This window comes from Colletotrichum gloeosporioides (assembly GCF_011800055.1).
Source record: "Colletotrichum gloeosporioides strain Lc1 chromosome Unknown consensus_13, whole genome shotgun sequence".
In the NCBI taxonomy this organism is placed as follows: domain Eukaryota; kingdom Fungi; phylum Ascomycota; class Sordariomycetes; order Glomerellales; family Glomerellaceae; genus Colletotrichum; species Colletotrichum gloeosporioides.
This window is the reverse complement of record NW_025544658.1, coordinates 1,200,953-1,215,049: the sequence shown is the minus strand read 5'-3', so window position 1 is coordinate 1,215,049 and position 14,097 is coordinate 1,200,953. Positions and strand designations below refer to the sequence as shown.

Here is a 14,097-nt window from a genome sequence, read left to right as displayed (position 1 = left end):
GAAGCGGCTGGGATAGACTAGGTTACTTTTGCTCGCTGGCGAACTTGTTTCACTTGCTACAGTCTGCACTGGCATTCTAGCAGTTTTGGGGGATGAGGGGAACAAAGATGGGCATGATCTGCTGATGCAGGGCTGGTGGGCATAACTTTCTGTTACAAGCCTTCGGTTCCTTGCCACAGAGAATGTGTACAAAGTTATTCACGGAAGAAGTCTATCCTGCGTCGTACTCTCATCTCCCCGTGTCAGGAGAATCAGATCAGAGTCGTGAATCGGTCAAGCAGTTCCCCAACTTTTCCCTAGCTGATGGAGATGAGAAGTGGCCCACAAGCCGATCAGCCGATCAGATGGATATGAAAAACCACCCTTAGACAATCAAAACAAATAAAAAAGATACATACGCAATTCATGAAGGGGGGCAAGAATTTGCGTACGTGATTTTGAACAAAATTACTTCTGCATATTGCTTTTTCTTCCAGACCCATTTCTTCGTTTGCTTCTTCCCTCTTTCTAGCCCCTCTTCTGCAGCATTCTGGACACCGTCTGGACAGAGCGTGCAGCATGCACGGAATGCAAACACACGTGTGCTCCCGATACGAGGACTGAAGCGAAGCACCTCGGAGCCGCCCTCGGCAGCTCTTCCCCCATCACAACTCACATGGGCCGTGCTCTGCGGGATTCCTTGGCCTCATGTTGGAAACACACTGCAACACACCTTACAACGGGCCTAGTGACACTCGGGGACATCGCCTAACGACTGTCCTTCCTTTCCGGGAATGTCGGGGGAGAAACGGAGAAGCATTGCATTCATGGGACGAACGAAGGTACGCTGCAGCGTACAGCACAGTTGCAAGACACATCTCGCCTACCATAGTACGTTCCCGCACCGGCTCTCCTGCAGCAGCGTGGTGCAAACGACGCGAATTGGCGAATCACCACAGAGACACTTTGGTACAGAGGGTTCGCTCGGACAGCCGCGGCGTCGGACCGGCCGGGGCCAAGGCAGTCCGGGGTCTCCCTAGGTGTTGCTCCGTCACGATCTACGATCCCAAGCTAAGTGGGCCAGTGACGACCTCCTCCCCCCATATTCATTCGCATCCGGAATATGAGCATCTTTATTCCATTATCCTCACCAAGTTCTTTCTTTCACTGTAATAGTGCTGGGGGCTCTTGGGTGAGTGAGACACTGTGAGTGGTCCCGACTGGATCGGCGCTCCTTAGCAGATCTGGCCCACTGCTTTGGGCGCCGGAAGAAGTAAGATGTATCAGACAGGCATTGGCCCCCCTCTCATGATATCAAATGCACTCCGAATTGTTCGCGATGCTCGACATCGTCACTATTGGCCCCGTTGCATGTCGGAAAAATCGGCTGCAATGTTGAACTCACACTTCGCATCAATCGGCTCCGAAGATACGGAACACCTGATTTTCATCCCCTGCCGCGTGGCCGGTGCTAATTAGCCCAAGTTTAGCACAATTCTGGCTGCATTAGCCAGCAGAAAACACGTGAGAACATGCAGAACCGTTGGGGTCATCAGGGTGATTCGGCGAGAGCTCGAGGGGAAATGGTATCATGGCTGAGTCAGAGCGCGTCTTGTTCTGCAGCATCGTTCACCCAAAAGGGGATCATCTATTTGGCATGAAAGCCACGGGCCCTTTGAAGTGCGGCGGGCTGCGCCGTGGCGCAAAGGACTCGGGAGCGCCTCAGACCTTTTGTGACGTCGCCGATTCGCCGACGTTTTCTCAACATCAGGCAAAAGCGGTGGTTGGGTGCAGGATCCGACAACTTGGTCAGACTGGTCCGTTGGTTCCAACGGTGCCTGAAGCTGCTTCACATCTTCAAGACTAAGATCGTGCAAGTAGCACATCTAAACGCACATCAAACAGGGCCGGATCATGATCCAATATTTCGGACGTAAATCACCCCACGCCCTAAGGATTCTTGAAGGCCGTCTACCGCCGCGGAGTGCCAAATCCATCGGCGGAGCAAGGTTTCAATAGCACGCCTGCCATAGAGTGCCAACTCCTGGATCACTCTAGCGCTGATGTGCCATTGGATTGCTCCCGCGGCGACAGGACTACTCCATTGCCCAGCATGACGGCGGTTGCTGTGTCAAAATGTCTCGCTTGACAATGGAGTTGAAGATGACCAGTCACCAAGACCATCGGTCTCCGGACGGCATCCCTACCACGCGATTCCCAATGTATCGCGCCATGTTGACAGCACATATCCCAGCCTCACCGGCGTCTATAGCTTCGTCCTTGCCAAATGTGTACGATCGAGCTATTTGTGGAGTTGGTTCGGTGGGGATGAACAATCTGGCCCAAGCGTGAGGCCGGCGTCGTGGCCAGAATGCGGTCTGGTTCAGGAGCGTGGCGCCGGGGCTGATTGATGGCGGCTCATCGCCCTCGTTCGCTAGATGCGAATCCGGCCGTTTCGCACTCGCGGGTTCCCAATTGAAGGCAACGCGTTCTCGGCCGGGATCCTCTCCGGATAGTCGCGTCTCGATGGTGTTTGTCGGGGACCGGATCGGGGATCGGCGGGCAGCGTCGTACTGTTGCCCTCCCACCGGAAGGCTGGGACTTCAACGACTGTGGCGTCCTTCACGTCAGTCGCTTTCCTTTCCAATTGGACTGCTGGAGAAAGAGAATTGCATACCGCCATTGTGTGTTTGGCATCGGACGAAGAGCGGCCTTCCCAGGGCGAGACAGCCCGGACAGGGGCGCAGACTGCGATGCCGTTGTCATCCGGAAGTCCATTCACCCATGTAAGACACAGAAACAAAGTCGGCAACTAGGCACAGTCATTTTGAGACAGACAAAGAGGGTTGAATTTGTCAATGTTGTGACGGGTTGACGGATGTCGAAATCCAGAACCCGCGGGGAAAAAGCCAGGGGCAAATGGTCCGTGGCAGCAGCAAAACAACGATCTATTACATAAGCGAGAGTTCACACAAGGTTTGGTCAAAGCTCTTCTGTTGGCTTGGGTCCATCATCTATCTACTTCATACATAGTCTTGAGCTAGGGATATTCCGATGAGGTGGCAGAACAGGTGCCCATCTACCGATGATATGTCAAGGATATCATCGTCAAAGGCTGTTAAACTAGCTCCACCCAGAAGCCTGGGACCGTGGTCCGGCGCAAAGCAGGGTGCTTCCTTTCTTCACCTCCCCAGCGGATTGTCACTGGGTCTGGGTCCGTTAGATCTTCAGCCGCCAATATCGCCATCTCTGCCTGCCGAACGCCGGATCCTTCCGTGATATACGCTCACTTCAACAAAAAGCCACCCTCCACGTTGATGGTAGTTCCGGTTATGAAGTAGTTCTTCATCATTGACAGGTAAGCCTCTGCCAGGTCTTCCGGGTCTCCGATCCTGTGCAAGAGGGTAGACCTTCGGTACACATCGACCACGGCTTCCTTTTCCATCGGGATAATTTCACTGGCATGGTCCAGTAACGGGGTCTGCACGGCACCCGGCGCCACCAGGTTCACTCTGATAGGCGCCATATCGACAGCCAAACCCCTCGCCAGCGATTCTTTGGCACCGACTAAGCCGGCCTTGATGCCGAAGCCAGGCATTGGCTTGTAGCTCAGTACGCCACTCGTCATGGTGATCGATGAGGTGTATTCCTGTTTCATATAGCTCACTGCCACCTTGGCTAGAATAGATACGCCGATAAAGCGGGTTTTGGCGAAGTCTGTAATGTTGCCCGGCGTGGCGTCCTGGAGCGTAGGCGAGTTGACGAGGAACTCTCCGGCAGATTCCACGACGTGGTCCACCAAGTCTTTCCTACCATTGGTCGCATATTCAAACAGCATTGTGATGCTGGTTTCGCAGTCGTCGCTATAAAGATCGACGGCGTGACCTCGGATTCTGTCCGCAGCACTCGGGTACGACTCCTTGAGTCTTTTGATCGTGCTGTCAATTTTCTCCTGGGTCCGACTTGCGACAACGACATCGGCGCCGTACTCGACGCTTGCTTCTGCGACGGCATAGCCAATACCGGAGGTTCCGCCGACAACTAGAACAGACTTGCCCTCGAGCTTGTTGGTGTATTTTGGTGCCATGATCATGCGACTCACTGAGAGCGTCTGATTTGTATGTCTGGTGTTTGCTTAGCCTCAAAGGAGGGGTTATTTCAGATATGTACAATGACAAAGGTGACGAATGTCGGTGTCATAGTAAGATTCATCGAGAAATTTCATCTCGTCTTTAAGCAATCTGCATGGAACCTTGCCGCCTGCATCACTCCTCGTGTCGCTGACCCGCCTAAACTCCGCAACTCCACAACCACCTTAGAATCTCCGCATATATATCGTTGTGGGTGTATCTGACGTCGGAAAACCAATTGGTTCCTTTCTATCGGATCGTGTTGCCAGGGGGCCCGTGTTTCCGCAGACGCAGCTACGATGGAGTTAAGATGATAAGTCCGACCACCTCATCTACTGCATGCCCAAGAAGTTGACTTTCGGCCTCCAGCAAAAATATGTCCGACGCTAGAGATATCCATATGAAAAGTGAAGAACTTGGTTCGTCCGATGTCTTGGTTTCGCGTAGTCGCACACGGCGTGAATCGCGAAGCCCTCAGCTGTCTACTTAAAATACTTGAGTTCTGCTCCCCGTAACATGAAGCCCTACTTCCCCATAAGCTATTCACCCGATATCCAATGTATTAAATGTCTTAATTATCATCCCCATTATCATGATTACCACTTTTGTCGCTACCGCATGTGTTACTTCCTGGTTCGTTTTCGTCATTGTTATTATCCTGTGATCACCCTCCGCCCAGTTCTATGCACAAATACAGTAATCTAGCTAAATAACCAAACTGAAAACTCCATTCACCAGGAAGCTTCGGCGATCGTTCTGAAAGCTGATAATGCCCAAACGTCTACTCTACATCTACTCTACATAGATTCAGGTGATCTGCATGCGATGAACAAGTTCAAACCGATAATGTTAGGGTGAACTGGGAAGGATGTACAGACATTGTGGTTGATGAGTCGCATTAAATGATTAATCTAGCCCGTTATAAGTATGATTGTTAATTCACCAGTCCTTGTGTTCAGCATATTCTCTCGTTCTTTGATCTCCAACTATGACCGATTATGTTCTCGCATCCGTCAACTGACAGCTTTTGTGAAATCCTGGGTGACACTTGCAATCAATCTCGGATCTGCAACTTCCATGTAAAGTTGACCAATTGCGAGGACTCTGTTAGGCTAGCGAGGCAGGCTCCCTCAGCTGCCAAGAAATGATTGATCTAAATAGAACATCACCCATCGCTTCACCAATCATAACTTGGTGATCAAAGTCGGTCAGCACGCCTGCATGAGCCCCTGCTCCAGGCGCCAGCCTTGTCCACCTTCAGGAGCCAAAACAATCTGAAAGCCCCCGTAGCCTGCTTCTAACTTCCCTCAATTCTTTACGGCATTAGAATTCATCTCAAAGAATACCAGCCAGAAGCACCAGTCTCGTATAACAAAGCGCAGCGATCCACTTGTGGAATTGACTAAAATGGCGCGTCGCCTGCTTTGGGGATGCCTCGCATTCAGTTCGATGATCGTCCCTGCCCAGGCTGGGGCTCTGGATGATTTCACCAACAACCTCTTTTCTGATCTAGCGCCGTGAGTATGATTCCATGCCCTTTCTTGGGTAGTATGCTAATCGATCCAGTGTCCTTGCCCTGTTTGGTGAACGAGCGACTATGCAGTTCATGAGTCAATCGCTAGGGTGGGCAGACTGTATCGCGTTGGCAATGGCTCCGCTGGGAATCATCACCATCATCGTGAGCGCAATTCGAGTGGGTGGACCAATGCGGCTAAAGGCGATAATTGGCCGGGCGAAGGAAAACACCTCAGTAGCCGAAATGGAGCTAATGTCTTCTACTTCACGTGAGGTTTGCGAGTTGTACAATGGCGAGAGCATCGTCAGGTGCCAAGGCCTAGCTCCTGTATGGGAGTATATATGCCTCGTGCCTAGTAAAGAAGACAACGCGCAAGATTCGGCTAAAAGTAACGGCAAAACCGGTGGAAGGATCCAGTTCAAGACACTGGAACAAGCGATCAAGGAAGGGCTCCTGAAATTACAAGGTAGGGTGGGTAGTTTGTACCTGTAAGAAAAATACTGACTTTCAGGAAGGAACTCACGATTCCAAGCTGAAAAGGCAACCACAATTTACTGAGAAAGGACTGTCAACCTCCGTTTCTGTGGTTGAAGATAGACCCAATGCTGGTTCTACGGTGATGCGGCGGAGTATGAGACGCACTCGTGCTTGGTTTCGAGGAGGCCGAGGTACGTTAATGGCAGACATCGATTCACCATTCCGTCGGCGATTCTGATTAAGTGTTATAGGCGATGTATCGGCTTCAACAGAGAACAACGTAGAGTTGGGCAATATCTCTCAACATCCCATCCAGGGTTATTCAAATGGAACTGTTGTTGAATCAACAGCAGAAACCGGCTTACAAAGCTCCAAAGTTACATCTGCCGGTGACCCTCCCGAGGGGGCTTCCATGATCGTCATTCGAAACACAGGCCCCGAAGCACCGAACATCTCTTTGAACCTATCAGAGAGCCATAGCCGGACTGCTATCAGAACTGTTGCAGTCATGGGAATTATTCTTCAACTAGGCGTTTTGGCTTTCTTTGCGGTCATGACCTATCCATCTTACCTACGTGATGATTTCAAAAAGGACGATGAAGCTGTTCCGAAACATGCCTTCCCACTTGCGGCTAGCGGTACTATCCTGTTAGGTGCAGGGCTGCTTCTATGTGCTCATGTGGTGGAAAGTAGTACACATGAGCAACGATACCAACCCACCGAGGGCTATGAGATCCGTCTATATTGGCTACAGCAAGGGCAGACCGTCAGTGATCAAGTCTTTGAATCGTTTGCAACCTTTCCCTCTTTACCCCGAACTGAAATCATCACCTCTCGTCGCAGTAAAGACTATGGAGAGGGAAGAGACAACAAAACATTGCAACTCATGGCCATTATCGGGGTTCTCATTGGCCTTGTAGGATTCGTCATCCAATTCGTTGGCCTGCGGGCGATGAACGCAGCAGCATCTCTGGCACAGCTCGCTGCAGTAGGTGCTATGACGATCGCAAGAGCTCTTGTTAGACCTGGATTTGCGAGTTCCTTTGATAAGTCGAGGCTTCTCGCCGGTTTTGAAATTGACTGGCTAGCTTGGAAACTGGTCAAAGAACAGCATGTCTGGGAGACGAACGAGTCCTCTATCAAACAAAAAAAGCCCACGGAACCTGAGTCTCCAAACGATGGGACCACAGAAGATATCGTATCAAGCCCGCTATGGCGGCATGGTGAGAATGGAAGAACAAATCAACATGATATCCCTGGGACATGGGCTGTCGTTACGGGGTGGGGCTCCCGATACCATCCACCTAAAGCTGTACAAGAGAGCCTTTCGAGCCCCCAATCGGGTTCGCGGTTGTTGGACGTACGCCGGGAGCTTGCTAAGCTCGCAAATTTCCAGCGAGAGACGTCAAAGACAGCTCTGAACCTTGCTAATGCAATGGAAACGACGATGTCGATTTTGTACCCTACTGGTACTGGAGTCGACGGAACTAGCGATTTCCTCTGGGATATTGACGTGATTCACAATGGCTTGATATCAACTCCTACCTCGAATCCGGCGATGTCTCTTCAGCTTTGTTTGGCTCACAAAGGAAAGTCCTGGAAAGTTTTGGCAGATGACATCGACGCTGTCTTGTCACTCTGGGCATATACTGCGCGAGGAGCCGATCAGGAATTTGAGCTCAGCCAGGGCGCCGAAAATTTCAAACACGTCAACACAGAGAATGACAGCTGGCTCCGTAACAAGATATATCCAGCCAGTTTGAGAATTCTATGTCCGGCGGATAACGATATGAGAGACCAGATGTGTAAAGATCTCAGTCTCTGGGCGCCAAAAGCTATGCAAACCATGTTCAACGTAACCGACTACCGGCTTCCCCGAGAAGATAAAGACGAGATTTACGATGTGCCGAAGAAGTTTCAATCGAGCAGAATTGTGGGATTCAACCCACAAAAGCGACCATTCTCAGACGTTCCAAGAGGAGAGCGAGAGTTCTGGCGCACTCGAGATTCTGTATCGGAGCTACTGCCTGAACGCTCTGAGAGGGCTCACTGGGCCATCGAAACTCAGGAGACCCTAGATCTTCTGTACGCAAAAGACCTACTATATTCGTTCTTCTGTTCCATGGCACAGACGCTGAGGTCTCCGGTACGAGGTAGAGCAGAGATTGAGAACATCTTGATCGACATCACGTGGCGGAATGTTCTGAGGAACAATCTCCGACTCTGTGTTTTGAAGCATGGGGATCTGAATAAGCTCATTGAAACTTTAGTCGACCTTGAGCTTGGCTCTGAGGTCGAGGCTACGTTGAGCCTCTTATTGCCTTTGAGCTTCTGGGACAAAGCGCCAGTACCATTCGCAATATTCGACGTTCTTTGCCAGGCAAAGATCGAGGCCCGTAAAGCGCAAGACTGGGAACTTCTATTCCTAGACCATGATGATCTGAATTCCGTCAAGCTTCGGAAGGAAGTTCAACTGGGTAGAGCTTTCTTCCTGCATCTCTTTTTTTTTCTTGATCGAGCACGCTCAGGACGCACAAGATGAACTTTGGTTGATGCATGTCGAGGGTAGAAAGTTGGATCAGCAAGCTGAAAGTCACCAACCCGATGGTTGGTCATCGGACATGACCCCTGGTGAACGCAAGAATCTCGATCAACATTTCCGAAAGCATCGAACAGCACTTTTGACATGCCTCAGAATTCTAAGTAACGACCAGCTCTTCGAAGACCTGCAAACGCTTTACACCCACCAAGACAGACACCAAGGCTTCCTGCATTATCTGAGAGAACTCAGGGATATTGAACATGACGTAGAGCAACCTGAGACGCGGTTGTGTCATAGATTTCATGCGAGGAGGTGCCTGCCTTGGAGGCAGCGCAAAGACCCACCAGACCTATCAGCCAAGTTGCCGCAACGCTTCAACATGACGAGTGTTCATCTCGAGGCCATGAAGATCAATGGTAATCCCGCAGCATGCAGGAAAGATATCCCTTGGATCAATCAGCCCGATGCGTCTGGCTCTACACCTCTGCACCATGCTGCTAGGACAGAAAGCCTGAATATGGTGGATTACTTGATCAAAAACGGAGCTGACGTAAACTCAAAAGACTTCCGGGGATACACGCCGCTTCATTATGCTTGCGGCTACCGCGATGATAATGTCATTATTCCACTCACAGACGCAGGCGCAACATTTGACGTTCAAGGCACGGATGGGGCCTTTCCCCTGCATGTGGCTGCAGGTGAAGGGAATGTTGCGGTTCTTACCCACTTGAACAGGATAAGCTCATCAACCTACCAGCAGATCATCCATGGTCTAGAGGGAATTGAGTGGAAGGCTAAAGACTTCCACGGTCGCTTGGCCGTTCACTGGGCTGTTATTGGAGGACACTGGGGTGCTGTTGAGGAGCTTTATGCCTTTGTGAATGAGACTGACAATTACGGCTGGACGGCGCTTCATTTGGCTATTTTACACGGTAAAGATGAAATCGTTCGCAATATTTGCAGGCTTTCAAAGAAGAGGAATTGGGTTTCTGTTGATTTGGAGAAGACGGACACTCAAGGGCGCACGGCTCTTCACTTGGCGAGAATCAAGGGAAATTCGGTAGCAGCTGACACCCTCATTGAGGCGGGTGCAGCGCCAGACCCTCAACATTATCTGCCGGCAATGACGCTATTGCGACGGCAATGGCACCACAAATTCTAAGCAGCAACGGCGACTTTCCTTCGGAGCACACAATCATGTTCGAGGAAGAAAGAACATGTCCATAATACAACAGAGCTTCGTTCAAGCATGCATCAAGATAAAGCCGTTTATTATCCTAGCCTCGGTTGACGTGCGCAGGATGTTCTATTTTAGACCTGACCATCCAAGTCATGTTGGTGATGGTATGAAATTTGAAAAGAAGTCGAAATTTCAAATCTGGCACTACTTGATTTCCAATGGCTTTTGGCCTGACATCGAATAGTAGTGTGCGTAGGAGTGGATGGACGGGTTCATGAGGTCCTTGCGCAGCTGTACTAAGAAGATCTCGACCTCGGTGGAAGACCAGCCAAGACCTCTTGTAAGAGGTGCAATGGTATTTGCGTGTAGGCCATCATACACAGCCGCCTGACTGTAGTTTCCGATGGTCTTCAGCTCTTTTTCCTTCGCCCACGGACCAACAGGAAGCTTTTTCGTGTCCTTGACCTGGTTCACAAATCCTGCGGCCTCCAATCGTTCAATATGATGATCAGCTGCGAAGAGTTCAACTCCGAATTTCTCTAGACCCTGTTTGACGAAGCTAGTAAACTTAGGCAGCGTGCAATCAGAAGGCATGCTCCCGTCATCGCAGTCGAATGTCCACTTCATGTCCTGAAGCTCAATCCAGCCTCCTGGCTTAAGAACCCTGCTTCCGTCAGCACATCGGGCTCCAAATTAGAGTTCAGGCTTACCTATGGGCCTCTTTCAATAGCTTGGGCCAATTCTTAATAGCTGGTGCCATGTGTCGAAGATGAATGTAGTCGATCGAATTTTCGGGGTAGAGCCATTCAGCCTCGGCGTCATCAACGATGAAATTGACGTTCGGCGGGACGTAACCGGGCTGTATGGGGCTGGGATCAATACCAGTCACCTCTGCCTCCGGATATTCATCGCCCACTATATACCGGTCAGCGAGTTCGGACTCTTATACCATGTCTTCACAAGAGAAATGCACGAACTATCAATAGCCCAAATACCGGTTCCAGTCCCGATGTCGAGGATCTTCTGGGGATTCTTCAGCGGCGCATCATGAAGTTTCCCAACGCATAGGTGGAGAATCATGGCATGCTTCATGTCCTCCCGCTCCTGCTCCAGATCGTCGTTGGGGAACAGGTAGCGGCCTTCTTTGAACTTGTGGTACCGTCGTTTGTTCTCGAAGTTGTAATCGCGGACGCTGGATGACAATGAGGTCGACTGAGTGGAGCTATTGTCAGTAGAATAGCCTGCATCGTCCGCCAGCGAAGCAGCCTCGATGCTGGGGCCAGACGTTGGCTGATTGTTGGTAGCTTGTTCATCTCCGACAGCTGGTAGACCAGCGGTGTCGGATCTTGTCGGAGATCTTGAGGGAGACTTGGAAACGGTACCTTCTTCCGCCATGATGGTTGCTGTTGTAATTATGGACCGACAGGGGTGATTATTTAGCAGACACAGGTGATGAACGACTCTGCGACGATGTTGTACCCCGCTGGGAAACTTCTAGGATGGTGATGAGGGGTCATGCCAGAGAGCTAACACAAAGTAAGCGAGACATCAGTGGGTTGGCATTGGTTCGGGTACGAGTCCTTTTGTCCACGTTTACCGCCTGCTTCAGTGCTTACCAAACAATCTTTCTCTGCATTGCAGGCATGCGACCGAATGGTCTCCGAACCAACCAAAATTGATCGAAAGAAAGCAAGCTCTTCCTGCTGCTGAGATCAGGACATGAACCTAGCTGTTCTTTGTCTTTTATCTTGGGTCTTAACCAATAGTACTCTCAGGATCGTGTAGCCATAGCCTTCCATCCTGCCACCTGTGCCGGCTTCGCAGCCTCAAAATTTGGCATCGGTGACTTTACGCAAGTGCTGAAGGCGTTGAGGAGAATCAGTTGCTTGCATGGTCATGATATCAGTTTGCAAACATGCTACTGGAAGGAGATAAGAATTTCCTGAAACCCAGGGGTTGAATGTCTTTGAAACACCACGAAGCGAGATGAGCGAGGCATGAACCTCTGGATGGCCGTCAATCAATGCTTTAGGCGCTGACGGATACATGCGGCCTGCGATAAAATGAAAATCAGGCATACCCCTGAGCAAGCTCTGTCGCCGCAAATTCTCGCACTTTCTCTGTCCTCTACTTCGTCAAAAAAAAGCTTGACAAATCGACGATTCTACTTGATCCTTCGGCGCTGGACTTATTCCCGCGCTGCTTTCCATTCACTCATTTGAAGAAGAAGGCCAAGGTGGCACCAACAAGGTGCAAGTCATTTACACCAAGGACTTTCAGCGAAAATGACTTCTCAGTGCGAGAGCAAAGTCCATCTGCCTCTTGCCGATGGCCAAATTCGCCTGCTCAAATTGAAGCCTGCGAGCACACTATCTGATCCCATCGAGTGCAGTCTATTTGCAATACCGCCAACCACAAATACCCGATATGAGGCAGTCTCATATGTATGGGGAAATCAAAATTGCCGAAAAGTAATCAAAGTCAACAACGTCGACTTTCAGATTACTGGCAACCTCTTTGAGCTTCTGCCGTATCTGCGACAGCATGATTCAGATCGCGTTCTCTGGATCGATGGCCTGTGCATTGACCAGACAAATGACGTGGAAAAGTGTCGCCAAGTCAACATGATGGGCGACATATACAAAGGTGCATCTCATGTTGTCATATTTCTGGGCAGAGAATGGGATGGGTTGGACATCGCTATCAAGTACCTTGGGCTTGCAGCTCAACAACAAGACGCACACCTTGATCCGGCACTTGAGCCGCATCTACACGTAAGCAGAAGCCACCTTATGGCACCCTAACAGCACAATCTGCTGGGCCTACAGCTTTACTTAGGGGTTATATTTACTAACGTAGATCAGGTTGATGGTCAGAGCATCTCTGCACCTCAAGTCCAGGGCAGCCTCACCAGATTCTTCGGGGCAGACTGGTTCTTCCGAGTGTGGACTGTACAAGAATTTGTTCTTGCAAAAAGCTTCTCGTTTCAGTACGGATCAACAATAATAGATGGTGATCTGGTGTCAAACGGATTTCTTGCGTTGCGACGACACGCCCAAAATCAATGCTGTGGACCACGGTCTATCATGAAGTGCGGGCAAGAGTTCCTCGATGTTATAACTCACACAGATGTCCTGATTGACCTGAGATCTAATGCTGAGCGGAGCTTTCTTGAGACACTTGACAACCTACGGCGAAGGTGTTGCAGAGACTCTCGTGACAGAGTCTATGGAATGCTAGGAATGGATTTCACAGGTCCTAATCACAACATCTCTCCGGACTATAGCATCTCCGTTGCCCAGCTCTTCATCAATGTCGCGCAGCAGGAGATAAAGCACACTGGAACGCTGGATATCTTCGGCTTCAATACGCACGGAACAGAAACATCATTGAACCTTCCATCATTTGTCCCCGATTGGACTCTACGACCAAGCAATCACTTTGCACATCTTATGTCTGTGGATCGCCATCTGAGACTGTCTCATTACAATGCATCTCGAGGGAGTCAAGCGCAGTTTCACTTTCGATTTGATGACTTGAAACGCCGGGCCACTGTTAATGGCGTTCTAATCAATCGAATTAGAACCGTTGGAGATGTCTGCTCCTTAGACCCGAGTAATCTAGCTGGAGCGATCCCAATCGTCAAACAGGCTCGTGGGTTATCGAACCTTTCAGATCTTCTTCCCGCATCATACCAAGCGGCCAGTGAAAATGAGGTTCAATTTTGGCGAACAATGTGTGGTAATCTGGGTGTCAATTATCTGGAAAAACATCGGGAGTGGAAACCAGCGGATCCAGCAGCCGACTTTGACTCGTACTTGAAATGGTACAATGCTGTCAATTCCAAGCAGGACTACGACACATCCCAATGGAAGGACCAAACGTTCCCGGACGCATTGATCCCCAACCTTTCTGGGCGTAGATTTATACTCATGGAGAATGGAGATATCGGAATGGCTGACGCCAAGTCACAGCAAAATGATGTTGTGATGGTCCTTGCTGGGGGGAAAGTGCCGTATATTCTCCGTGAAGAGAATGAAGTGGGGACCTCTAGAGGACACAAACCCTATAGGCTCATAGGCGACGCCTACGTCGATGGTAAAATGGAGGGAGAGGCTGTCACGAGCAATGCGAAATGGATGGAAGTCACCTTGATATGAAGTATAGTCGTTCAAACATGAGATAAACTCCAAGTTAGGACTCCCGTGATTATTTGAGCCACAAATGTTGCAGGTGAGAAACTTGATGCCAGTTGGTTGGAGATGGTGACTCT

General features: G+C 50.1%; 4 protein-coding genes across 4 annotated transcripts; 2 read left to right on the top strand and 2 right to left on the bottom strand.

Moving 5' to 3' along the window:
• Positions 1 to 3,265: 3,265 nt before the first annotated feature.
• Positions 3,266 to 4,066, bottom strand: GCG54_00002751 (Short-chain dehydrogenase/reductase fsr5; the record flags this gene model as incomplete). Its single annotated transcript, XM_045402834.1, has 1 exon — positions 3,266 to 4,066. One exon carries the CDS (start codon positions 4,064 to 4,066, stop codon positions 3,266 to 3,268), a length of 801 nt encoding a protein of 266 aa, XP_045269452.1.
• Positions 4,067 to 5,516: 1,450 nt separating this feature from the next.
• Positions 5,517 to 9,806, top strand: GCG54_00002750 (uncharacterized protein; the record flags this gene model as incomplete). Its single annotated transcript, XM_045402833.1, is given in 5 exon segments — positions 5,517 to 5,626; positions 5,676 to 6,096; positions 6,137 to 6,293; positions 6,354 to 8,551; positions 8,571 to 9,806. 5 exon segments carry the CDS (start codon positions 5,517 to 5,519, stop codon positions 9,804 to 9,806), a joined length of 4,122 nt encoding a protein of 1,373 aa, XP_045269451.1.
• A 222-nt stretch (positions 9,807 to 10,028) lies between these two features.
• On the bottom strand, positions 10,029 to 11,219 carry GCG54_00002749 (Secondary metabolism regulator LAE1; the record flags this gene model as incomplete). Its single annotated transcript, XM_045402832.1, has 3 exons — positions 10,029 to 10,488; positions 10,535 to 10,739; positions 10,802 to 11,219. The coding sequence occupies 3 exons, from the start codon at positions 11,217 to 11,219 to the stop codon at positions 10,029 to 10,031; spliced, it is 1,083 nt and encodes a 360-aa protein (XP_045269450.1).
• Positions 11,220 to 12,109: 890 nt separating this feature from the next.
• On the top strand, positions 12,110 to 13,984 carry GCG54_00002748 (uncharacterized protein; the record flags this gene model as incomplete). Its single annotated transcript, XM_045402831.1, has 3 exons — positions 12,110 to 12,598; positions 13,604 to 13,839; positions 13,897 to 13,984. The coding sequence occupies 3 exons, from the start codon at positions 12,110 to 12,112 to the stop codon at positions 13,982 to 13,984; spliced, it is 813 nt and encodes a 270-aa protein (XP_045269449.1).
• Between the last annotated feature and the right edge of the window lie 113 nt (positions 13,985 to 14,097).